The 27,204-nt window shown below is 38.7% G+C and overlaps 1 protein-coding gene across 3 annotated transcripts; it reads left to right on the forward strand.

Moving 5' to 3' along the window:
- On the forward strand, nt 1-27,173 carry SLC9D1 (solute carrier family 9 member D1). 3 transcript variants are annotated; one of them, XM_014053905.2, is made up of 13 exons: nt 1-118; nt 8,300-9,128; nt 9,756-9,935; nt 10,432-10,623; nt 11,888-12,016; nt 13,517-13,609; nt 15,029-15,215; nt 16,738-16,855; nt 20,707-20,902; nt 21,735-21,885; nt 22,602-22,681; nt 23,870-24,019; nt 26,409-27,173. In XM_014053905.2, the coding sequence occupies exons 2-13, from the start codon at nt 8,607-8,609 to the stop codon at nt 26,520-26,522; spliced, it is 2,112 nt and encodes a 703-aa protein (XP_013909380.1). In that variant the 5' UTR covers nt 1-118; nt 8,300-8,606; the 3' UTR covers nt 26,523-27,173. The 3 variants fall into 3 exon arrangements, with proteins under 3 accessions (XP_013909380.1, XP_013909379.1, XP_087583101.1); XM_014053904.2 differs by lacking the exon at nt 1-118 and adding an exon at nt 314-460; XM_087726975.1 differs by lacking the exon at nt 1-118 and adding an exon at nt 1,244-1,572.
- The last annotated feature ends 31 nt before the right edge of the window (nt 27,174-27,204 follow it).

The raw sequence follows: 27,204 nt of genomic DNA on the forward strand, positions 1-27,204 counted from the left end.
CCGGGGGAAATCGTGTTGCTTCCCATAATGCACCGCACTTTTCTCTTCACTACATTCCCCACAGTACACCGCAGCCAGAGGCCAGGAAACTACAACCCCCAGAATGCGCAAAAGCCGGGTAAGCAGAGCTGACGGCTGCTAGGTGGTCCGGAGTTGTGCTCCCCCCCCGGCCCCCGCCGTCTCGCGAGCCGCTCAGGAGGTCGCGGGGGGGGGGGGTGGGAGCGAGGGCCGAAGCCTGGCGCGGGCTTGGCTGTAAGGAGCGGCGCCGTTCAACCGCCGTCCGATCCGATGGGGCAGGGCTGAGGCAGCACCATTGGACACCTGAGAGCAGGAGGAAGGGCGGGGAGGGGGTTTGGCGATGGGGACGTGGCTCGGACTCTCCTGGCTGAGGCGATGCCAATCGTCCGTCGGCGGAGCCGTGGGAAGGAGGAGGAGGAGGCGGCGAGGGGCAAATACAGCGGTAGGTAGGATTGAAGGGGTGAAGAACGCTGAGGGGCGGTGGCGCCCTCAGGGTGTTTCTAGGGCAGGGAGAGGTCGGAGAGGGTTTTTTGTTGTTAGTTGCGAAGTCCTGTCCGACCCATCGCGACCCCATGGACAACCTTCCTCCAGGCCTTCCTGCCCTTTATCATCCTCTAGAGTCCATTTAAGCTCACGCCGATACAACTAGTGACTCCATACAGCAGCCACCTCATTCTCTGTCGTCCCCTTCTTCTTTTGCCCTCAATCCTACCCAGCATTAGGGTCTTTTCCAGTGAGTCCTTCCTTCTCATTAGCTGGCCAAAATATTTGAGTTTCATCTTCAGAATCTGGCCGCCTAAAGAGCAGTCAAGGTTGATCTCCTCTAGGACTGACCAGTTTGGTCGTCTTGCAGTTCAAGAGACTCGCAGGAGTCTTCTTTTCCAGCACCAGAGTTCAAAGGCCTCAATCTTTTGTGGCTCAGCCTTTCTTATGGTCCAACATTCACAGCCATACATTGCAACCGGGAAAACCATAGCCTTGACTATACACACTTTAGTTGGCAGGGTGATTTCTCTGATTTTTGGTATGCTGTCTATGTTTGCCATAGCTTTCCTCCCCAGGAGCCAGCATCTTTTAATTCCTTGGCTGCAGTCTCCATCTGCTGTGATCTCGGAGCCCAGGAAAGTAAAATCTGTCACTGCCCGCATTTCTTCCCCATCTATTTGCCAGGACTTGAAAGGGTTTTTACTCTGGTTGTAATTGGGATGGGGGGAGAGTGGAAACAGGCCCAGGAACCATTCCTCATTTTTCCTTCGCCTTTATTTTTCGGTAGAAATTAGCAAAGAGCGTGCCTGCTGCTGCTGTTTTTTTCCTCTCCTTCAAATATGCCCTGGAAAGGAAAAAGGAGGCTTTTCTAAACTGATTTTTGTTTGAATTACTGGCTTTGGGGATGGAAGCCCACTAAAAGGCACCAGGGTGGGAGAGACTGGTTTTTGGTCTTCTGTGCTATATTGTCCTTTGCATAAATAATTCTGTCTTTCTTATAGGCCATCAATATTAAAAAAAGACAAGTTGGTAACCTTAAATGATTCTTGAAATGAGCTATGTAGAAATGTATGTACACCTACCAATTCCTCTCTGTTTTCTTTAACTGGTGTTCTAATGAACATTTCAAATTTGCTGTTTGTAATATAATGGATTTATTGCTTCAACTTCTATAGTAACACCTTAAGCTTACATCCGAACTCTGTTAAACAAATAACTATGCAAGCAGCTATCAAAGTTAATCAATAGCAGCTGGCAATCCATCATTTTGATAAGTCACAGCCCAGTTTACTTTTTTCCCAGTGTTTGGAAGATTAGTAGTGAGGATGGTTAAAAACTGTGATCTTGCTTGAAGATGGTCTTTTCTGTCAACATTAAAAATGCATTACAGGAGTATATATAAGGTATAATTGGTTATGAACTAAAAATATATCATAGCTATGAACTAAAAGGTTAACAAATGTGTACTCTAGAAGTACCAAAAATAGCTGGAATATACACATTTATTGTCACTATGGGAACAGGATAGTAGATGGGCAGAAGGCAATATCAGCAATAGTAGAGGGTAAAATGTGGACTGCACATTGTAGCTGTGCTATTGAAGATTGTAGGATGAAAACAGGCTAGAAATGCTGTAGAACAAGAAGATCTTGAACATTTTCTCAGTGGTTTGACAAATATAAAGAAGGAAACTGTTAAACAGAAATGTGAATTGTTCTAGTAAAAAAGAAACCACCCATCTGATAAAGGAAGGCAAGAACAGGATAACTACACTTCGCCCTGCGCATGCGTGAGAATGAGAATGGCTGCCGAGTCTTACCGCTCCGGCTACCGAAAGACAGCAAAGAAATAATTCAGATGACCAGGACCCGGACATGGAAGCAGAGGGGTTCCTGCAGAGCACAGACGTTTGGGCTCTCCAGGGAGGTAACTATTTGAGGAGGGGGCTGCATTTGAGCGGCTCCTGGACGGCGTTACCTCCCCCGTTTCTTTCGCTGACCTATTTAAACAGCTGGCTGGCGGCGGTGGCGGAGACGGCTTTGTACGAGAGGCGGCGGTTTCAGCCTCGTTGCCCTGGGAATCGTTGGACTTTCCCTTTGAAGACTTTCCCTTTGAATGAGCAGTGCCGAGGCGTTGGTGTGTGTCCCGAAGAGGGGGTGGGGAGCCCAGGAGAGATGTCTATCGGGTCTGGGGGACTGGCTTCTTGCCCCCACCATAGCCCTGTGGACTCCCCCCCTTCCCTCCTGGCGCGGCGCTTTCTTCCGCTTTTGCTGCTGTCCCTACGAGGCTCCACGTTGCCTGACCATCTTTCTGCTCAGACTGGGACTCAAGGACCCCAACGACAGGCCTCCTGTGGTGACCAGTGCCATCCACTGCTGCTACCACTCCAGGAGTATCGCACTAGTCACCATTATTGTCATCATTTTGTATTAGACGCCATTACTCCGGAGAGACAACGAGCTGGCAGCTTGGACTCCCCCCAGTGGCCACTACTGCAACTGCAGCCCTCGGATTTTTACACAGATTTTTATATGCATGAACGAACTACACCTGTTCAATCAGTGTCACCTCTCTCTGCTCCAGTGTCACTACTGCAGCCACTCAGACTCTGCCTTTTACTAAACGTTTGGCAGTCCGGACTTAACATCTTTGGCAGGCCCCTAAACCATCTAGACTCCTGGGACTTTTCAATCCTATTAGAAGGAGAGAAGCACCATCCTCCCCCCTCTACGTATTTTCAGCGGACTGGAACTGGGCCTTTAACCATCCTGCCAATTAATTGCCAGAGGAAGGGAGAGGAGTGGAGTACCTCTCCCCCCCTCCCCCTCTAGGGGAGGGTGGAGGACGCCTTGGACTATCACAAGCTTAGTACGGACTTGCCAACTTGCGCAACTTTTAATTTTAAATTTTAATTTTTAAATTGGTTTGTTGAGTGCATGAGATTGTCTGGGATGGTGTGAATGTGAGTGCGTGGGACTGAATGAGTTAGTATGAAAGACCCACTTTTAGCACTATTATTGCTGTATTCTTTTTGTGTTTTAATTATATTGTGGGGACTGCCTGTGTGAGTGTCTGAGTATGCCTGATTCGGAGGACCTGGCGGGGCAAGCGGGGGCCATTGGGGTGGTTGGGGGAATTATGCCCACGGGAGAGAGTCGGAGCATTGCGGTCATAACAGGGAGAGGCAGATATGGCGGGGACTTTAGGGCTGGCCATTATAGGGGAAGGAGGGTTCGCTATATTGCAGAGATCCCTCCTTCCGGCCCTATGAGTCCCACTCCAAGGTCAGATGACGTGAGCGATCAGGACCCTGGTCTCAGGCTGCTGTCGCTAAATGCCAGGTCTGTTATCCATAAGGCTCCCCTCGTCCGGGACTTGATTGTAGACGAGGGGGCAGACCTGGCATGTATTACTGAAACATGGCTGGGCACGGAGGGAGGAGTCCCCCTCGTAGAGCTGTGCCCAGATGGGTTTCAGGTGCTTCATCAGCCGAGAGCCCAGGGAAGGGGTGGCGGTGTGGCTATTGTAGTCCGGGAGTCTTTAGCTCCTCGTAGGATCCCTGCTCCGGAGCTTGTCGGGTGTGAGTCCCTGCTAGTGAAGTTGGACCTCAAGGGTCAAGCGGGTTTGCTGCTAACGTACCTGCCTCCCAACTGCGTTGCAGCGGCCCTCCCTGCGCTCCTCGAGTCAATAGCCGAGCTAGCAATTGAGTTCCCTAGACTGATGGTTCTGGGGGACTTCAATTTGCCTTCGCTCGGTGAACACTCGGATGGAGCGCAGGAGTTCATGGCCTCCATGACAGCCATGGGCCTGACCCAGGTAATTCGAGGCCCTACCCACTTGGCAGGACATACACTCGACCTCGTATTCCTCTCGGAGCAGTGGAGTTATGATCTTGGTCTGAGGGGAAATGAGATCATTCCCCTGTCGTGGTCAGACCACTACCTACTGAGGCTAGACTTCCGGAGGCCAAACCCCCACCGTAGGGAGGAGGAACCGACCAGGTGGTTCCGTCCCAGGCGACTGATGGACCCTGTTAGGTTCCAGACGGAGCTTGGGGTCATTCCAGATGCTCTCGCCCACAGTTCGGCGGAGACTATTGCTGCGGCCTGGCACTTGGCCGCATCAGAGTCTCTAGACCGAATTGCGCCACTACGGCCCCTCCGGGTCAGCGGCTCGCGGAGACCCCCTTGGTTCACCGAGGAGCTCCGCGAGATAAAGCGCCGGAGGAGACGCCTAGAGCACCGGTGGAGATCCGACAGGTCCGTATCGAACCGAGCACTGTTGACAGCTTGCACCAAGGAGTATATTTGGGCATTGAGAACCGCCAAAAGATCACACATTGCCTCCTTGGTAGCGTCCGCCGAGTCTCGCCCAGCCGCCCTGTTCAGGATAACCCGCTCCCTCCTAAATAGGAGGGAGACGGGGAACCCCCTGCAGGGTAAGGCTGAGGAATATAGTCAGTTCTTGGCGGACAAAATTGCTCGGTTTCGATCGGAACTGGACTCCACCCCTGCAGATCCAGCCGGGACACAGGGGAACAACTTGGTAGACCATCTCTGGGTTGAGTTTCAGGATGTTGCCTCTGGGGATGTGGACAAGGCTATGCGAGCTGTGAGTTCCTCCACCTGCATACTGGACCCGTGTCCCTCTTGGCTGACTGCCAACAGCAGAGAGGTGACACGAGGCTGGATCCAGGCGGTTGTTACCGCCTCTCTTCGGGAGGGACACCTCCCCACCGCGCTTAAGGCGGCGGTGGTGAGGCCCCTCCTGAAGAAACCGTCCTTGGATCCAGCAGTTCTTAACAACTATCGTCCAGTCTCCAACCTCCCCTTTCTGGGGAAGGTTGTTGAGAAGGTGGTGGCCTTACAGCTTCAGCGTACCTTGGAGGAAGCTAACTACCTTGACCCCTTCCAGTCTGGCTTCAGGCCCGGTTACAGCACTGAAACCGCTTTGGTCGCATTGACCGATGATCTCTGGAGAGCCAGAGATGGAGGCTATGCGTCCATCCTGGTTCTCCTCGACCTCTCAGCGGCTTTCGATACCATCGACCATGGTATCCTTCTGCGACGACTGCGGGAGGTGGGGGTGGGCGGCACTGTTTTACAGTGGTTCTCCTCCTACCTCTCGGACAGGTCGCAGTCGGTGTTGGTGGGGAGGGAGAGATCGTCCCCGAGGCCCCTAACCTATGGGGTGCCGCAGGGCTCGGTTCTGTCCCCCCTGCTATTTAACATATACATGAAACCGCTGGGCGAGATCATTCGGAGGCACGGGATTAAGTACCATCAATATGCGGACGATACGCAGTTGTATCTGTCCGCCCCGTGCCAACTCAATGAAGCGGTGGACGTGATGAACCGGGGCCTTGAGGCTGTTAAAGACTGGATGAGAGCTAACAAACTGGTACTCAACCCGGAAAAGACCGAATGGCTGTTGTGTTTTCCTCCCAAAAATTTGGCTAACGTTCCATCAATCAGGCTGGGGGGGCAAAATTTATTCCCCTCAGATAGGGTCCGCAACTTGGGAGTCCTCCTGGATCCACAGCTGAGTTTTGACCACCACTTGTCGGCTGTGACCAGGGGGGCATTTGCCCAGGTTCGCCTGGTGCGCCAGTTGCGGCCCTACCTGAACCGGGAGGCTCTCACAACAGTCACTCGTGCCCTTGTGACCTCTAGGCTGGAATACTGCAATGTGCTCTACATGGGGCTGCCCTTGAAGAGCATCCGGCGACTTCAGCTAGTCCAGAACGCGGCCGCGCGAGTGATCATGGGCGCACCACGGTTCGCCCATATAACACCAATCCTCCGTGAGCTGCACTGGCTACCTGTTGATCGTCGGGCGCACTTCAAGGTCTTACTTACCACCTATAAAGCGCTCCATGGTAGTGGATCTGACTATTTGAGAGACCGCCTCCTGCCAATTACCTCCCTGCGTCCCATCAGATCGCACAGAGTAGGCCTCCTCCGAATTCCATCCGCCAGCCAGTGCCGACTGGCGACTACGCGGAGGAGAGCCTTCTCAGTTGCAGCTCCGACATTATGGAACAACCTCCCCGTGGAGATCCGTACCCTCACCACAGTCCAGGCCTTCCGCACAGCCCTTAAGAACTGGCTATCCCGTCAGGCCTGGGGATAGGATTATTCTAACCCCGCCCGAATGTTGAGTGAATGTTGTGTTTTTACGATCAATTTTCTTTTAATCACGATTCTTTTCTTTTTAAGTCTTGTCTTGCACTCCCTTCCCTTCATTGTTGTAAGCCGCCCTGAGTCCCCTCAGGGAAAAGGGCGGCATATAAATTTCCAATAAAATCCTAAATCCTAAATAAGAAGAAAATAGTACAAGTTAATATAGAATAGTTGGATAGGATAAGAACATGATATGGTAATGGCTATAGGGAATTTAAATGCAAGAACTATTCAATTTAAATTAGAGTGTATATGTGTATTGATTTTAAATATTTTACATATGGGGATGGAGGCCCTTTTGGAATTTTGAGAATATGCTGTGCATTCATAATGAGGAATTATGAGTCTTGCCTACTAACTTTATGGCTATAACAGTGAACATTTCCCATGATGAGGCTGCTTCATACTGTATCCTACCCACCAGCCTAAAGATAGTCCTTATCATTCCATTTCACTTATGTTTTGCTCACAGATCTGGCCAGGTGGGCACACTTCTGAACAAACCAGAGTAATCCACCATTTTTTTATTTTCCAAGCAAGCCTACATACAGGGCTTAGAAGCATTTTAATAAACAAATACAATATTAAAGCCCTGTGATCTGCTTTGTAGTATGCCAACTTCTCATTTAATTTTATTTCAATAAAGTTTTTTTAAAAAAATATCAAGAGAAGTGGGGTAGTGGGGGGGAGATATATACAAGTATTATGTATCTATGGTACTCTAAAATAATGTGAGGACAGAATAAGATTTGGGGGTGGGGGGAATCAGGAAGAGCTTATCCTAGAAGCCCAGGAATGGGGAAATACTGTTTTAGATATTAAGGGTTATGTTCCATTTGTGTAATCAGTTAGCAGCCAGCATTGTGGGTAAGGCTAGAGCTAAAATTCATTGCGACTGGATCCAGAATCAGCAACACCCTTTTTCTTTGTTTGTTTTAGCTCTTATACTTATTTGCAAAACACCATTTGTAGTTGGAAAAGATATATTGGAAAGTGGAAGTGAAGGAAAAACAATATGAGAGAAACAGAAAAAGAGAAATGAGAGCCCTGCGGGATATATGTTTGAATGGCAGAAATAAGTGAGGAGGGAATTTATATAGGAGGCAGTGATGGGATTCAGCCGGTTCGCACCTATTCGGGAGAACCGGTTTGTAACTTTCTAAGCAGTTCGGAGAACCGGTTGTTGGAAGAAATCTTATTTTATTTTTTCCCCACTTTACAGGGCTAATCCTGTAAGGAAGGCAGGAAGGAAAAATTCTGGTGTTGTTTCTAGCCTCATCTTTATTGCCCTGCTTACAGAAACTGCCTCTACGGTTAACCCTTATTACATTGTACAGCTAAGGCGAAGCACCCATCGTCCTGAGTGACATTGAGTTGGCCACAGTCACATTGTCACATGACCACCGAGCTATTCCTACACAGCTGGACATTATGGCAGAGAACCGGTTGTTAAATTATTTGAAACCCACCACTGATAGGAGAGTAGATTTTTTTAGTAAGGAACATTAAGAATATGGAAATACATAAAGGAATATTCACCCTTTTTAAAGAAAACTTTGAATTTTAATTATTGTAAAAAATAACGATTTTACTTTTATTGTTTTAAAATACAGCACTGGTACTGTCAATTATCTACATAAGAAGAAGCAACCATATCAAGGGGGAAAGAGATTAGGATATTCTTCAGTTCAGTTCAACCTTTCAGTGTTAAAAGATGTTAACTGGTGTTATGTTTTGGACCAAAACCAGGCAAAGAAAGAAGGTATTTCTAATGCAAAGGAATTCAAATGTGAACAAAGAAGAACCTAATCTAGTTTATTCTCATGTTTGCCAAAATTTGAATTCATATTTAATTCAGAGGTCCTACAGTGTGTTATAGAGAAACACTCATTAAGTGATCTTACTGTATGCATAATTGAAATGCAAAAGACTTATGACAGAAAGTTTGGCATATTTTCTAAGTGGCATTCCACAGCCTGTAATAAAAACTGGACAATGAGTATAACTGGATTTATTTCACTATGGGTACTGGCCTTACTGCTTTGCTGCCAACTAATAACCCATGCAGAACATGAGGACATAGTGAAACATGCAATAAAGCTACATCGGGGAAGGGGAGTTGCTATTACTCAAAAGAAACAGTGGCTTATAGAAAACTGCAGAAAATTATCTGGACTTTTACATCAGAAAAATGTGGTTCTCAACAAACTGAAAAGCGCAATAAGAGCAGTGGAAAAGGATTCAGGATTGTCATTGGAAGAGAGGACTTTTCAGGTTCACACATTCGAAATTTTTCAAAAAGAACTAAATGAAAGCGAAAATTCAGTCTTTCAAGCAATCTATGGACTGCAAAGAGCTCTGCAAGGTGATTATAAAGATGTTGTAAACATGAAGGAAAGTAGTCATCAGCGGCTGGAAGCTTTGAGAGAGGCCGCAATAAAGGTAAGCTCTTCAAACTCTTAAATGTTTTACAAAGATGAAGCTGAACATATTACTCTTTTGCACCCAACATTCAACATTGCTTTCCTTTTACAAAGAATGTGTAGGGTTGAATGATTACAAAATATAGTTCTGCTCTCGAAAGAACTTCAGCTAGAATAACCCAATACATCCTTCATTGCATCTTTTCTGCCTGAGCAGAGAAAGGAAGCATCTTCCTCTCACATTCATGTGCATACTTTTCTCACATTAACTACAGCATAATATGATGGTTTGCTAGGCTACTTGTCTTATCTCCCACAACTTTATATGAAAGTATGCAAGCCAAGCTGAGCTGCTTTGTGAGGAAAACAGTACAATACAAATATAATAGAGTTGTGACAGTAGAAAGAATACATGTTTTTGTGGTTTTTTTCCGATTCTAAATTAGATAGTTCTTTCTCATATTCAAAACAATATTTTAGAAATGTAAACTATCACCCAATTTTATTGAGTAGCTTGCTGCTACTAATAACTAAAGGCACAGAAAAAGCTTTCCTCGGATTTTTCAGGTCAATTTTTTTAATTAAAGTCAAAATTTGACAAAGCATTTTGAGCTTTGAGTAACCAGCTTTTAATATATTTTGACAGGAGGAAACAGAATATGTTGAACTTTTAGCAGCAGAGAAGCATCAAGCTGAAGCCCTGAAAAACATGCAGCATCAAAATAAAAGCCTGTCTATTCTTGATGAGATTCTTGAAGATGTAAGAAAAGCAGCTGATAGACTAGAAGAGGAAATAGGAGAACATGCCTTTGATGACAACAAGTCAGTAAGTTTATTTAGAAACTGCCTTTCTAGCTAGTAAATGAGATAATTTCATGTTTTATTTTCTCATTTTTCAAAAAAAAACAAGTTTCTGAAAGAAAACAAAAAGCAATTATTCTACTTGTTGGAATGTAATTTTTAAAGACTATGAAGTGTGGAGGAATAAAAAAAATCAAAATATATATCAACACTATGAAATAGGCAAGTAGTAAAAAGTAGCATAGCTCCGCTATTCTGTGTAGCTATAAAAAATAGCACAGTTACGTATCCTGAGGTTAAAAATATGAATTTATCTTCCATATTCAGCAAAAGGCTGCTGATGGTTTTTCTTTCTCAGCAGGCTCTCTGAATCCTCAAAAGTCTGCTCAGTCTCAGTTCTTTGTGGGAGGATGGAAGGAGCAGAAGAGAATAAAACTATATTTGTAAATAGGAATCTCAGTCAAGGTACCCTGAATTTTGCTTTAAATAAATGAAACATTCGAATTTTATTTCATTGGCAGGTGAGAGGAGTTAATTTTGAAGCCGTTTTAAGAGTGGAAGAGGATGAAGCGGATAGCAAAAGAAATATTTCAAAAAGGGAAGTAGAAGATGATTTGGGTTTAAGTATGCTTATTGATTCACAAAACAATCAGTACATTCTTACAAAGCCGAGGGACTCAACCATTCCACGTGCTGACCATCATTTTATAAAGGTAAGCTGCTATAAAGGGATATTATTAAAGGTAAAACTGCTATAAAGGGATATTATTGTCTATACAGTTCTCTTTGAATGACACAATACTAGAAGTTTCAACAGAAGAAAATTGATTCAACCATGGTAAAATTTTGTGGTGAATCAAGAATTTCAATTAAGATTATTGAATTCATCTCCTTATTACCTTCATTGGTATGCATTGTTAAGAGAAACTTAAGCAATAAAATATTGTCTACGTTTTGGCTGGATATGATGGAAAACAAGTATTCTGAACTTAGTCTGTTTCTTTGACAGTCCAGTAATATTATTTATGTAAGTTGCCATTATATAACTGCATTTATATGCAGTCATAATTCTTCTGGACTCAGCTTGATCATTCACTAAAAGGCATCATTCAATAAAAAAGCTGGATTTAGCTATCAAAATATGTTTGCAATAAGTTGTGGCTGCACTTGATGCATTTGAATAATTTAGGTTATATATAAAGAAACATAATTTTACAGTTAAATTTATTATTGATCCCAGTGGATAGGAAATTTGATATGTACAGTATTACACTGTACAAAAAAGAATTTAAGTTTGGAGTTTCTAGATACTTACTTTAGAACCATGTTCTCCAATCTTCATGTCTTCCATATAGGGAGATTTCAATTTCCCAAATTCTCTTTAATTACTATTGCTAGTTGAAGAGGTCTAGGAATCGAAATCCAGCTATCTGGAAAATGTCAAGTTTGGGAAAGATTGCTTTAAAATAAATCCTATTATGTTTCCTACAGGAAAACACATCCAAAATTCACTCCTGTAATTCACTCCAGTTTAATTTTTGTAACCTCCAATTGGTTGAAATGGTCCATCATAGGTCAACATTTTAAAATCAACATAGAACAAAGGAGCTAATTTATAGAATGAATCCAAAAGCATGACCAATGATTTGCATGGATTGAAATTTGGCAAAGTTGTAGCCACTTTATTGCTGCCACATTGCTATGTTACTGGAGTCAGTAACATAGCAATGTAGCAATTGCTTTTTAACCCATCAATGATCATTCTGTTAGCTAAGCATATGTCTTCAAAACAATGACCCAATACGTCACAGGTTGTCTACTTTCAATTAAAGTCTCAGGAATAACATAACACTAGAACATGATGAGTAATAGATGGTGAACAATGATTAATTGTTAGTGAATTGCTTTGTTCCAGGATGGGTTGCATTGATTGCCTGGATCTTTTCATCAGTGATGTATTTTTATTTTATTCATTAGGATATTGTGACAATAGGAATGCTGTCTTTGCCTTGTGGTTGGCTATGCACAACCATAGGATTGCCAACAATGTTTGGCTATATTATCTGTGGAGTACTTTTGGGGCCATCAGGTTTAAACAGTATAAAGGTAAGAGTATATTGGGGGTGGTACTTGTTCTTAAGCATTAGAATGCATCTTGAAAAATATATTTGTAAGAAATAAGATACTCAGAAATTTAAATGGGATATTCTGTGACAACATTTGAAAATAAACTTTCTGTTTCAAGGAATAAAAGTTGAATTAGATGAAATTGAATGTTTGATTATAGGGAGTTTTTGACTTAAACCTTTTGTTTAGTGACCATTCAAAGTTACCACAGCACTGAAAAAAGTAACTTATGACTGTTTTTCAAACTTATGATCATTGCAGCATCCCCATGGTCATAGGATCAAAATTTGGAAGCTTTCATATTTATAATGGTTGTAGTATCCCAGGGTCATGTGATCACCTTTTGCGACCTTCTGACAAGCCAAGTCAATAGGGAAGCCAGATTCACTTAACAACTATGCTGCTAACTTAACAACTGCAGTGATTCACTTAACTGTGGCAAGGAAGGTCGTAAACTGAGGCAGAATTCATTTAACTATCTTATTTAGCAACAGAAATGTTGGGCTCGATTGTGGTTGCAAATCGAGGACTATCTGCAATAAGTATTTATTATTTGAAAATTAGGAGTTAGGCAATATTCATCCAAAATTGAAAAGGAAATTATCTTAAGCAATAATTTTTTTTTATTCCCTCCCAAAAAGGATTTTTAAAAATATAAATTTAATCACTCTAATTTCAGTAAGCATATAAAAAGTTTGAATTTAAAAATGTTTTATTTAATGTAATTTCCCTGTTTAATTCCAAGATATATGATTCCATTTTAAAGAATATGTCCTGTTAATAATAAGCACTAGCAAATAAGCAGTAGCAAATGAAGTGGTGTATTTGGCCATTATATAGGTTTTTAAAATTTCACAACTTCCAAGCTGTGTGATTCATTTAACACCTGCAGTCATTTGCTTAAAAACTGGCAAAAAAGGTTATAAAATGGAGCACTTAAAAACTTCCTTGCTTAGCAGGGGAAATATTGGGCTCAACTGTGGTTGTAAGTATATATGTATACTATACTGTGTGTGTGTGTGTGTGTGTGTGTGTGTGTGTGTGTATATATGTAATATGTATGTATGTATGTATGTATGTATGTATGTATGTATGTATGTATGTATGTATGAAGTGTTACAACCCCTGGTATGCCCAAATATGGGAGGAAGCCCACTGCTTCCACTCTCTGTCCATCGGCTCATCACAAGAGACCATCCAGACAGAAACCCAATATTTTTACTGTTGCCTTTGTTACATTTGTGTTGTGTTTGTGCTGATAAATAAATAAAGGGAGACTGATATAGATCTATTTCAAGCTATTTAGCTCTCATCAGCTAATCCCAGTAAGGGTATGACTAGCTGATGAGAGCTAAATAGCTTGAAATAGATCTATACTAGTCTCCCTTTATTTATTTATCAGCACAAATACAACACACACACACACACATATTAAATATTATAATAATATTGTAGCATACTGAATAGAATGTTTTTCAGTCAATTGTGCAGGTAGAGACATTGGGAGAATTCGGTGTATTCTTCACACTGTTCCTGGTTGGTCTGGAATTTTCTCCTGAAAGGCTAAGAAAGGTATTGTTCCATCAAACCTATGTACAGTAGTACTGTAAATTGTTTTTAGATATGAAACCTAGCATATCTGGAAGAGCATTAGACTCATTTCCATTGATACTTGATTTTCAAAATGAAGGAATTGTTTTGCATTGTCTTATGAGAGGCAGTTTGGTGGAGTAGCTAAGGCCATCAGGCTAGAAATTTGGAGATCATGAGTTGTAGTCCCGCATTAAGCACAAAGCCTTGGGCCAATGACTTTCTCTCGGTCTTCCAGAGAAAACTGCAGGAACCTGTCCAGGCATGTTCTGACAATTGGACATGTTGGGATAGAAGACAAAAAGTGTCATATAAGCATGTATATAAGTCAAAATCTGAAATCTACAGTAGCACAGCTAAACAGAGCCCTTGTCTAATTAGTAAGAACTTAGCAAAAGAGAAAGCTTAAGACAATTAAAACTGACAGTAAAAAGTAGGTTGGGTCTAATTAGAAGAATCTGCAAACAGAAGGGTACTTTCTATGTACTGCAAGGATATCTGCCATAAATGGAACTGGCTTTGTGCAGAATTGAGAATAGATTTTTGAAGCACAATGGGAAGTGATGTCGGGAGGGTTTTTTTAGGAGAAAAAAATGGCAGTTCTTTTCATTAATTTCGCCTTCCTTAACTGTAAACCACTGAGATTTTTTAATGGAAATTTGGCAACGTATAAATAAATACATAAATGTTGTGCCCTCTGAACATGTAGATCTTAGTTCCTAGATTTCCTCAGATCATTGTCAATAATTCTAGCAGTTTTGTCCACACATTTAGAAGACATCAAGGTTGCTCTTGAAGTTTGAATTTGATTTCATAAATTTTGATTATAGGTTGGCTATCATTTTGCAAGAAATATTACTGATTAACAAAATAACACGTTTTTGTCTTTTGTATTTTAAGTGCCCCTACATGTGCCACATATTACGGCATTGCTATTATTCCAAAATTTCAGGATCCAAATGTTGGACCCCAATATAGTAGCATTTGAGACATATAATGATGATAGTAATAATTAGAAGATTTGAATACAGATTATTACCAAAATGGGCTGCTATGTTTAAGGCTATGACTAGAAGAAAAAATTTCTTAACATTGTAGCCTTGTTTTCTTTTGGTAATAATAGATTTCTTTGAACCTTTCTACTAGCTTAAACATCTTTGAATTTTCACTGATGTACAGGTACTCAAAATTTGTTCTATCGTTGAAGAAAAAATGGTGTTGGACTTTATGCTATTTGGTATTTTGAATGTCTACAAATGTTGGCAACAAAAATGATTTTGAAACTCAAAAGAACTTTTAGCATTTTAAATAGGTGCACATTTTTATCAGGCTTTAGTATTCTATTGAAAATAATATTGTAAAATGCTAAAATTCAACTCTATGTTACAATTATTCTCAAAGGTATGGAAAATATCTTTGCAAGGACCTTGCTACATGACGCTCCTGATGATTACATTTGGCTTACTCTGGGGGCATTTGCTACAAATCAGAGCAACTCAGTGTGTTTTCATTGCTACTTGTTTATCATTATCAAGCACACCATTGGTATCTAGATTCCTTGCAGGGAGTGCTCGCGGAGATAAAGAAGGTAAGTCCAGTGCAACTTTTTCATTAGAATTCAAACGTAGGCACATATAAGAATTTTAAAAAGGGATGTAAATAGCATTTTTGATGTTTTTTGTTGTAGAAAAGTGCTTTTAATTGACAGAACTTTGAAATGCTATAATGACAATTTTGAACATGAATGCTCTTAGTTATTCCAATCATATATATTTCTTTATCCAATCTATCAGTTGATCACACTTTATATGACAAACACTTTGTGTTAATGGTTGGTGATACCAAATCTCTATGTTGCTCTGAACGATTGAGATCAGTAATTAATAACATGAGTTAATATATATTCCTTATATATGGCAAACATATTTCTTGATGTTGTCTTGTACTAAATAATGTCAGCACTTGTGAAATTGAAGCTTTGTATCTAAAAAAAAAATACCAGGCTTGATAATTTTGGAAATATATGATGTAAATAATCTTCATAAACTCAAGTTAATATAACAAGGCATATAATTTTATATTTAGTGAATCTTTGTTTTTTCCTCCGGCATTGACAAAAGTTTAAAGTAATAATGAAACTAAATTCTGGGTCATAGATATGACCGAAAAAGGATTCTTCACTTCTGTAGTACAGAAAGCATTCAATTAAGGTGAATACTGAAAAAGCTAGTTCAGTCCAGCCCATATACTCACTTTCTTCAAATACATATGGTTGAACTTTATGTATTTTCCATGAGAAGAAACTGGAAATGGCTATATGGAAATAGTTCTATAGTCATCTTCTATGCCTTTCATATCTTGTCAAAAAGTCTATTTTTTGAAGACTTAAGATTGCTCCTATCTATTGAAGTATCTATAGTTGAAGAAAGAATTATACAATTTCATGTATTTTGTAAAATTACACATGAAGCTTTTAGCTTTGCATAGAAACCCTATGAAAGAGTAGTCAGATAGCAGAGAAGAGGATACCTATTCTTCTGAAAAGGCCAATAAGCTACTTTCTTGCATGTTCATTTATGCACTGCTACTATAGATGGTGGCATTAAAGTAAGAGATGTTTTCATTCCCCTTCTTTAAGAAAAAGGAATAGAAAACGGAAGTGTGACAAATTAATTATTCCTTTATTTGTCATGTATATTTATTTTTGCTCTCACTTTATTTATCAAATATCTTTGAAAAATCGCAGAAAAATATACAGCATAGGATAGTTTTTGGAAACATTAATGGATTGCAGCATATAACATAGAATAGAAATAGGACTCGAAATCTGAGGAATGGAAGCAGACATCTCCTTTTACTGTATTTCTGCATCCTGAAAGGGGCACCCATTCCAGCATTTTAAATAAATAAAATAAAAGAGGCTTTTAAATATGTACAGAATATTAAAACTCTGCTTGCTTGAGGAAATAAAAGGTAATTGGTTTTTGAATACTGAAAGTCACATATACTAAATACAGATATTTACATGATCAGTTAATTTTGAAAGTAGACAATTCTTATTAAGTGAAATGTTAAATTTCATATTATAGTGAGTGTTTCTTGCCTAACAGGTGAAATTGATTATAGCAGTGTTCTCCTTGCAATGTTGGTGATGCAGGATGTACAGCTTGGTTTATTCATAGCGGTCATGCCAACTTTTATTCAAGCCGGATTTGGCACACATTCCAGGTGATGAAGCTAAGCTATTATGTTATTCATTACATTTTTATCTGGATATTTTGCAAAAAAAACCTTGAGTAATATATATGGAGCTTTTAATTTGTTATATTCATTACTTCACATTTAGTAATCAATTTGCTATAGATCTTCAGATTCCATGAGACCAACTCTTGGGGTAGCTTCTGATACCGTTATTTCTGAAAAAAAGTAAAAAGGGGAGGAATGAAACTAAGAATAATCAATAGTAAAAGTGAAGAGGGTCATTGCAAGAATGAGAGAAACTAATTTACCTAGGAGAAAGTATTCCCAAATCTACACTTCAACTAATTCTTGAAGATACTGCAAACTTACCCTTTAAACAGCTGAACAATACTTTTGGAATGCCTCAAACCCAACACTGGAGAAGAGATGGACAGCTGCTTGTCTGAAATGGTATAGGGCAATGATAGTGAACCTTTTTTGGCTGCCGTGCCAAAAGCGAGGGGAGCACGGGGGGGGGGGGGGGCGGTGTCATGCAACCACACCCATAATGCATAATAATAACCGTGATGGCGAACCTGTGACATGCAAAGCCATTTGTCAGGGCACGTGAGGTGTTGCCCTGTCAGCTGGCAAGCGTGCATGCACGGGGTGGTCAGCTGATTTTGGCCTTCTTTTGAAGGCCCTCCGGGCAAACTGGAACTTCAGGAATGGACGTCTGGTTTGCTCATTTTCTGCCCTCCGGAGCCTTCAGGCTCAAGGACGAAAACCGGCCCTTTGAGCAAACCGGAAGTGACTTCCAGTTTGTCCGTAGGACCGTTTTTTGCCCTCCAGAGGGCAGAAAACAGTTCTACGAGCAAACCAGATGTCCATTCCTGAATTTCCAGTTTTCCCGGAATGCGTGCTGGCCAGCTCACAGGGCAACGCTTCGTGTCTCCTGACAAATGGCTCTACGTGCCACAGGTTCGCCATCACGGTTATATACTGTATTTTAGTAATATGTAAAGTCATCTGGATTGCAATAGGTTACTTTAAATTGGATGGTTTCATATTATTCATATTTAATAACCATCAATGTTGTACAGGTATATTACTTATCATGTGGGCAATGGACAAAGATACTAAGGAATTGTATGGCCAATGCTAATGAATGATAGGAAAGCAAAAGTTAGAAATATGGAAGAGTCTCAATTCCAAAAATATTTTAGTTAAACATAGTAGTGCAGGGGTAGTGCAATGGATTTTATATAAATTTTATATAAATAATATTTACAGACTTCACCTCCTTTGAGCAACATGAATGGACTATATAATAGGAAAAAAGCAAGTAGTGTGATCCAATTGGCTACAACAGACACAGATTGTGAAACAAAACATGCTTATGATGATGTTACATGGAATGGTTAAACTTAGAAATTTAAACAGAGTAGGTATACTAGCTACTAGTATACAGGACATTCAATGATATGAACAGGCAAGTTTCAAAAAAGTCAAAAAATTACAAGATCAGCTAACTTAAGTTGGAAAATGAGATGACTACTTTTGCTTTGTTGATTACAGTAAGATTTTGTTGTGTAATGGATAGAATCTGCAAGCCTAACAGGTATGTCAGAACATCTAATGTTGATTTCCAGATTGAAAAATTCAAGAGACCATTGTGTAAATTAGCAGCTGTAAATATCACTATTTTCAGTGAAGAAAGCTGCCTCATTAATTCATTAGGTTGCTGTCAGAAACGGAATAAAAAAGTCTGCCCCTAATGTTCATAAAGATATATTGGTTCCAAATTTGAAATACTTCAGTTGCTAGAATTCTTGTAAACCCAACCATTTTAATAAATCCTGCTAAAATGAACTCTGAGAATTGCAATTGAGAAGAGATAGCTACAGTAAGGTTTGAAATAGAAAAACAACACGCATCAGAATAGGAAAGGGAGTGAGAGAAAAATGCATATTATCTCTATATGGTTATCTTATTCAGTGAATACGATGGCAGGAATTAAATAAATGACATTTAAAATCAAAATAGAAGGGCAAATTGCTAACAAGTTGAGAGTTGCGGGCAGTATCACTTTGTCTACTGAAACTGAGTAGCTTATAATGAAAATGAAAAGTCTGGCTTAGTGTTAAATATTAAACAGATATAATGTCATGAGCTTAGTTAACTTATTGTGAACTTTGAAAAAATGAAAGTAGCACTTTTGTTTTCTTAGCTTCAAAAACCAATAAGGAAGGGATCATGTGGCAAATAAAGAGCAGACTCCCTTTTCTCTAAGGAGGATGGCAAACTTAGAAAAAAATGATCAGGTTATTTCCATGCCAGTAAAGATCAGACTAGTTTGTACAACTTTGCATTGTATGCCAGTTGTACCCATTCTTGGATCAGAAGACTTCTCAGTGTCACTTGTGCCCTGATTACCTCCTGAGTGGACTACACAGCAATACACTGTGCATGGGGCTGTCTTGAATAATATCAAGAAGCTCAGCTGATGCTGAATTACACATCTGTCCTGTAAGCTAATTTGCCAGTTTGCTCTCAGGTCTAGTTCACAGTGCTGATTTTGACTTTTAAAACTTTTCATGGCATGGGCCACATTATTTAAGGTGCTACCTCTTCCCAATTACATCTCTCCATCCTATTAGATCCAACAGAAGAGGTATGTTCTGGATCCCATCTACTAAGAAGTTATATCTGGCAAGATCCATGGATTGGATCCTTTCTGTTGTGGCACTCACCCTTGTAATGTCATTTATTCCCCTCCCCCAAGTGAGATTGATGCTGATTGGACAAATCCTCTTCTACCATCCTCCTGGAAATCCCTCAAAACCTAACTGTGCCATCAGCCCTGAGGATCTCAAGGGAATGGTGATCCTAAGGTGGAGTCACTGTTCATAGTATATAGTGCTCTTGCCTAACCTTTTAAAATAATATCAATGTTTTTAATGATAGAGTATTTTAATAGTTATTTTATGGTTGTATTGTATGCCACAAACAGCCATAGATGACCATATAAATGTGATTGATGGATAAATAGTTAAAGCAATGCTCTCTTGACTGATCAAGTTTATGCTCCTTTTAATTAATCCCAGGCTAATATTTGCTTTTTAACTGCATCTCTCTGCTGGCTCTAGTGTCTGTTCATAAGACCTGGATCCTTTGCACATGTACTATTGCCAAGGCAGGAATTCCCAGTCCTGTCCCCGTATCTTACAAACTTTTTCAACACAAGTGCAGAACTTTATATTTCTCCCTATTAAATTCCATCCTATTCATCTCAGTTCATTGCTCACATATGTCAAGATCTTTTTTGAATCCTTTCTTTCATCTAAAGTATTAGGTACCCTTCTGAGATTTGTGTCATCTAAATTTTTTGTAATTATTCCATCCAAGTCATTCATGAAAGTGATAAACAGCACAGGACCCAGGACAGAATACTATACTTAGTATTTCCTACCAATCTGAAGTGGAGCCTTTAATGAGAACTTTGGGGTATGGTGAACTGTATTTGTCAATGTTAAGAAAAGTAGAAAGGGAAGGCAATATTTGAGATAAATGTATCAAGAAGATTGAGATAGATGATAGATGTATCAAGAAGATTACAGGACTGTCTTTGAAAAAGTTACAGGTTATTCCTGGAGACAGGAATAGTTGGTATGTATTTATATTTACTATTATTTTTAAATGTCAAATCCAACTCAGAAATGTTTATTCTTTGATAAAAGTACAACATAAAACAGTTACATCTTAAACTCTCCTCTGAAATCAATGTTTTTCTTTTAGAGTAAAATTATAAAATATATATGTTTGATAATACATTTGTAATAAGAAATAAATTGAGCAATTTAAAAGCATGAGATTGATATTGGTTTCCCCCCCTCTAGCATTATCAAAGAAATGCTAAGAATATTGATGCTGATTGGACAAATCCTCTTCTCCTTGGCTGCTGTCCTGCTTATATGTCTTGTTTTAAAGACTTACCTGATAGGACCCTACTACCGCAAGTTGCATATAGAAAGCAAAGGAAACAAAGAAATTCTAGTTCTAGGGATATCTGCCTTTATGTTTCTTCTGTTAATGGTAATTTTTACAAATATTTATATTTTTGACATGCTGTTTATATACCATAATAAAGTATTATACTTGAAAACTTATAAATAATTGTAAATGAAAATATAAGTTTCAATCATAGAAGTTAAATTATAGTAGGATGAAAACTGTTGGTAAATGTTTGGAACCTAACTATTTCCAGGTTGGTTAAATTAATGCATTATATTGCATATTTATAGATAAATGTGAATTCTTACAAATTGGATCTGATAAGCCCAAGTTGGTAATACCTTGCTGATTTTTAAAAGCTAATCAGGGTTGAACCTGGCTAGAATTTAGATGGGAAATCACCAGAAAATAGGCTGCAGGAGTTAACAAGTTAAACTGGGCTATGAGGACGCCTTGATTTCTTCAAATCAGATACAGGTAGTTCTCGAATTACAACAGCTCATTTCGTGACCGTTCAAAGTTACAACTGCACTGAAAAAAATGACTTACAACCATTTTTCACAGCCAGAAAAGGATATTATATCTATATGCTCTCTGCAGTAATACCTATCTGATTTGTCACTTCAAAAAATAGATATTATACCCTTTTGAACTTAAAATGGGGATTAGGTTTCTGAGTCCTTAAGATTTTGCATAACTCATTGTCATGTGTTGAAGTTAAAGTTCCTATAGATTTACAATCATGTAATTGTGTGAAGAATGTAGTCATCTGTTGGGTAATGTGCAACATTTCTATTGTAATCTTAATTATATAATCTGATATATGAATACAAGTGTACACTACATGTACATTATATCTGTGAAAATAAATTAACTTTCAGATTAATTTTATGTATTTCCATCTTTCTAACAGCTCACAGAGCTATTGGATGTTTCAATGGAATTGGGATGTTTCCTGGCAGGAGCACTTATTTCTTCTCAGGGTCACATGGTTACTGAGGAGGTTATATCCTGTATTGAACCAATACGTGACTTTCTTGCTATCATATTCTTTGCATCTATAGGTAATTTATTATAAATTTAATAAATGCAATTTAACAAATTTATTAAGCATGAAGCATAATACAAGTTTCCTAAATCTAGGAAAATTGCTCTTCTGGAATTAGAAATGGCTTATGTGGAAGAGACAGAGTGAGAGAAACTGATAGATAAAAGTATATGGACTACTTATTGCAATATTCAATTTCTACCTTTTTTGGAAAGAAGTTTTTTTAAATGTAAACAATGGATCTAGAGGATAAATAGTACCAGCCACCACTACCTCTTGTTCTTTTCTGCATTTTTGCCATTTATTGGAACCATGTTGATGCCTTACTAATATTTTCTAAAATTATATTTTAAACAATTATTAAACCTACACAGTATTAAAACCTTAGAAAATGACATAACCAGCCATTCAGAAATGTGATAATCAATTAGCTAGAACAATTTTGCCAAAAAGAAAAAGCTGAAACAAAAAAAATCAGTAATAAATTAGAGACACAATAATCATGAACACCCCCCCCCCCCCCACACACACACAAGGGATTACAGATAAGGGCATTTTTTAGAAAATATATCTTCCACAAGTGTCATACTTCAGACATTGCTGATATATTGTCTTTCAAATTTTTGGAAATGAAGATCACATATTTTTCCATTTCAGACTTGGAAAAAGCTTGATAAAATTGTCAGGAAAAGTAACAAGAAGCATTCATTTTATTTATTTTTTCTTTTGCAGGTCTTCATGTATTTCCCACTTTTGTAATTTATGAACTCACTGTCCTGCTGTTTCTTACACTTTCAGTGGTGATAATGAAGGTATTAATATTTTCTAATAGTGTTAAATGTAGATTTATACTGTGTATGATTACCCCTCATCCACCCACCCCATGCATGCCACAAATGTTATGTATAGCAGACAACTGGCAAGAATAACCAAACTTACTAGTATATACATTGGGTGTCTTTTCAGAAATCCTTGAAGAAATAGAGGGCTAGCATACAGTTTAATACTCTGTTTTCACTAATGCTATTTTAATAATTTGATGTTATTAAATTATCAGTTGTAGGCACTATAGTACAGGATTGTGTTTTACATCCGTTGGTAGGTGTTGAAAGTATGTGTCAGGTATATGTTAGATAAGATATGTATAGATTTATATATTATATAATTATGTAATATATAACAGATTTATAATGAATGCACTATTTTGTTCATTCTTTCTCTAGCCCAGGGGTATCAAACTTGCGGCCCACAGGCCAGATGCGTCACGTACTGGCTCTGCCCCCACTCGGTTTAGTGAAGGGGAAAAGTCCCAATACATCATGTGATGCTGCCATGACGCTGCAAGTTTGACACCCCTGCTCTAACATGTCATGACTATTTCTTGCCAGTTTTTTTTAACCTGTAAACTTACAGCTTAAATCCCATGTCCCTTGAAGCTGGCAATGAATGGTTCTATCCAAACATTTTTGCAGATAGTACTCAAAACAAAATGCCCCAACAGACCGAGATGTCAATGGGGAAACTTAATTTATGCAGTCTAAACTCCAGGGGGCTACGTCTGCCTGATTTTAATCCATATTTTACCATCCTCTTCTATTTATTACAATCCAGAACTTGAAGTTCAAGGTTGCTCTTTCTCTTTTTATGGAGTCATCTTGAAATAGGAGACTACAGTACATACTGACTGTATGAGATTGCAAAATGCCATTTGTGACAATACTAGCCCTTTTAATATGTGTCAACACATTAAATGTGTCACACATGTAAAAAAGAAGTGGGATTTGGAACATGCAGTTATGGACAACTTCTTTACTTTTTTAACACCCCCAGATAGCTCTGGAATTACTTGAATTGGGTTCTATCATTGAACTCTTCATATCAATATAGTTCACTTATGACCTTCATTTTGCCTTTTTAAATTTTTCCATTGAATTTCATTGTTTTTTTTAAAGATAAGCTTGTTTGTTCCACTATTTTTTCTAAAATCTCTCTCTCTTAAGTTTTTCCTGGCAGTACTTGTTCTTTCTATGATTCTTCCAAAGAACAGTCAGTATATCAAATGGATTGTATCAGCAGGCTTGGCTCAAGTCAGTGAGTTTTCCTTTGTCCTGGGAAGTAGAGCACGCAGAGCTGGTATAATTTCTCGAGAGGTGAGCTATGATTGGTAGATGTTTTTTTTTTACAGTTTGAAGGTTGTAATAAAATGTTAATCTAGACTCTATATAGTTTCTTCTGTCACTTTATTTTCAAGAAACAGTAACAAACAGACAAGGACAGTTGATTAATCCTTTTCCTTCAAACTAGTTTTCCATTAAAATATTATCCATAAAAGACTGGATGCAAAAAAAAAATATGGGAAAAATTCTTTAAAATGTGGGGAAATCATAAAGCTGCTTGTGGGAAGGGAAAGTCTTAAATAAGCTTATAGTCACCTTGTTACAGTTTGCAATTTCTCAGGAGTGTTTAATTTTTCTACAAGTTTTAAATTTTCAGACTTTAGTTTCCCTAGTCACATATATGACCTCAAAACTATTACACATCAGCTTCCAAGTTCTGAACACTGAACAGTGTACTGAGAAATAATAAAACTGTTAGCAAAGTATCAGAAGCAGACTTCAATTTCCATAAATAAAAAGTTAGTAAATTGGAAAAGTGGTGTGGATTGCAGTCCCAGATGGGGAGCCACTTAACTTATTTTTATCTCCCCACTACATTCTTCTGGACCTCTACAGGTATTCCTCAACTTACAACAGTTCATTTAGTGACCGTTCAAAGTTACAACTGCACTGAAAAGTGACTTATGACCAGTTTTCACACTTACAGCCATTGCAGCATCACCAGGGTTATGTGGTGGTTAAATTCAAATGATTGGCAACTGATTCAGATTTATAATAGTTGCAGTGTCCTGGGATCATGTTTTTTGTGACCCTCTAACAAGCAAAGTCAAAGGGGAAGCTAGAATCACTTCACAATCCATGTTACTAACTTAGCAACTTCAGTGATTCACTTAATTGTTGCAAGAAAGGTAAAATGAGGCAACCCTAACACACAACAAATATCTCACTTAGCAGCAGAAATGTTGGACTCAATTGTGCTCATATGTCGAGCACTGCCTGTATTGACATTGTTGCAGAGGATGCAAGACATTCAGAGGTAATAATTGAAAGCTACCCCTACATTTTCCCCTGAAATGAGTCAAGGGCAAAAATCATATGTGGTTTCTTAATGTAGCTTAAGTTTTCATTGTATTTTCTGCTCGGAGGAGTAATATCATCTTAAATATTCTTAAGTAGTGTGCTTGGTTATGTATCGTAACATAACAGGCTTTGGGAGTTACTCTGCCTAGAACAGATTAGTAGATTTGGGGAGGGGCTAGGGATGTTGAATGCTGTTCCTTAGCTGTCCTCATGACACAGCATCAGCAGCTCTTTAAACTATCTGATATTTGAATCTTAAAGTCTTAAAACCTTGGTAAAAGAGGATTGCCAACATTTTAATGATCTGAACTCTATGGGGAAGTTGGAAAATTAAATGACATGAATACATTCTGAAGGCTAATACTAAAGGAGTAAAGCAGTTCTCTAGAATTTGAATAAAAATAAATATCATTCGGCTAATAGCAGCTTAGGACTGTCTGAAAGAGTTTATAATCAAGCTGTCCAGAGTGAATGAATGAATCAATGAATGAAATTATGAGGAAGCTAGGAAAGGAATAGGACACAGATCAGTCCATTCAATTTTTATACAATAATTTTTATTCACATTTAAAAATACAAAGATAAAAAATACACTCTACAGAATTTTAAAAGAAAAATTAAATTAAAAAGTGCAAGAAGGCCAAAGAAAATACATATAGAAAAAAGAAATAAATGGCTTCCCCTTCATCAAGACTACAAACAATTTTAATAACATCACTTTCTGATACCACAACTAAAGATCTTAGTCCTTCTTTTTCATTATCAACAAACAAATTCTTAAAAGTCCACTCATTCGATCCCAAGCAGGAAAGTTCCATTAAGTATTTTGTTAAATTTTGTATCAATGGGTCTCTTCTTTAATTATAATAGTTATTGTCCATTTAAAGAATCTGAGCCATGATGTCTCCAAACCCTCCACTGTTTTACAGTCTCCTCATGGGGAACATGTGTGGGTAATCCCGAGTTCTCATCCTTGTCCATTTGCTGGTTTTTCATTCTGCTCCAGTGGTTCATTGCACTTTATGTGGAGCCATCTTTAGTTTGCTATTGTTTTCCGAGGAGGCCATTCAACTAAAGAAATGTAGCATAGAAAAGTTTCTGATTGTGTCCTTGTCCCATCAGCAAGTCAAAATTGCACGCTGACTTCTCCTGTCTTGGGGTGGTTAAGTCATTGCCAGGACAACCCAGAATACGAAATCTTAAGTATTCAAGCTGAACATGTCCAGGTGTAGCACAATTATGTTATTTTTACAATGTCAGTTAAGTTTAAGTACTTATAATGTGCTCCTGACTTAAAATGTAAATAAAAAATGTAGATAACATTTTATTTTCCAATTTCTAGGTCTACCTCCTTATACTGAGTGTGACTACTCTAAGTCAGTTGCTTGCACCAGCACTGTGGAGAGCTGCAATTATGAAATGTGTACCAAGATCTGAAAGACGATTATATCCCTGAAAATCTTTAGTTCACGTGCTTCAGAGAAGGAAGCCTCTTTAGATAATACATTTCATATATGTATATTTAGCTTACTACAAGCCTTATACTGGTTTCAGTTTATGAAACAAAAATGTAACATTTTTCATAATACATTTTGATTTTTAGAATACTGAATATCTGTTAAATAGATTTTTTTCCAAAATTTGGTTTATTTTTTTTTAAATCTATGAATCCAATAATTAATGTGCCTTTTAAAAGATTATTTTCCAGTCCATGCAGCAAATTAATAATTATAGTGCCTATGGTACTGTTAAAGAAAACCACCCAATTAGTCAAACATTGGTCACAAAAGTTTTTTTCAAAGCAATTAAGTTTTACATTCAAATATAGGTTTTAAAACTATTCTGATAACTGTAAATTATATTCCTAAGAATATCTCACTGCATTATTTTTAAAAACAATTGCCTGTAATAGTGATTTATTATTATAATGATTTGTGGTCTGAAACATGGTTAATAGTGATCAGAAAAACTCCTAGTATGACTACCAACATCTTTTTTTTACTGATAACTGTTAATTAAAAGTATTCTTGGGGGATATTTGTTTGTAGTTCTATTCATTGGATGTATAGCAGAATTAGAATTTGCTGTCACGAACTGGCCTTTCTGTGTAAATAAATGATTAACTACTACGCATTTTC

This window comes from Thamnophis sirtalis, unplaced genomic scaffold (assembly GCF_051295495.1).
Source record: "Thamnophis sirtalis isolate CommonGarterSnake01/CBP01778 unplaced genomic scaffold, rThaSir2_p1.2 scaffold_12, whole genome shotgun sequence".
In the NCBI taxonomy this organism is placed as follows: domain Eukaryota; kingdom Metazoa; phylum Chordata; class Lepidosauria; order Squamata; family Natricidae; genus Thamnophis; species Thamnophis sirtalis.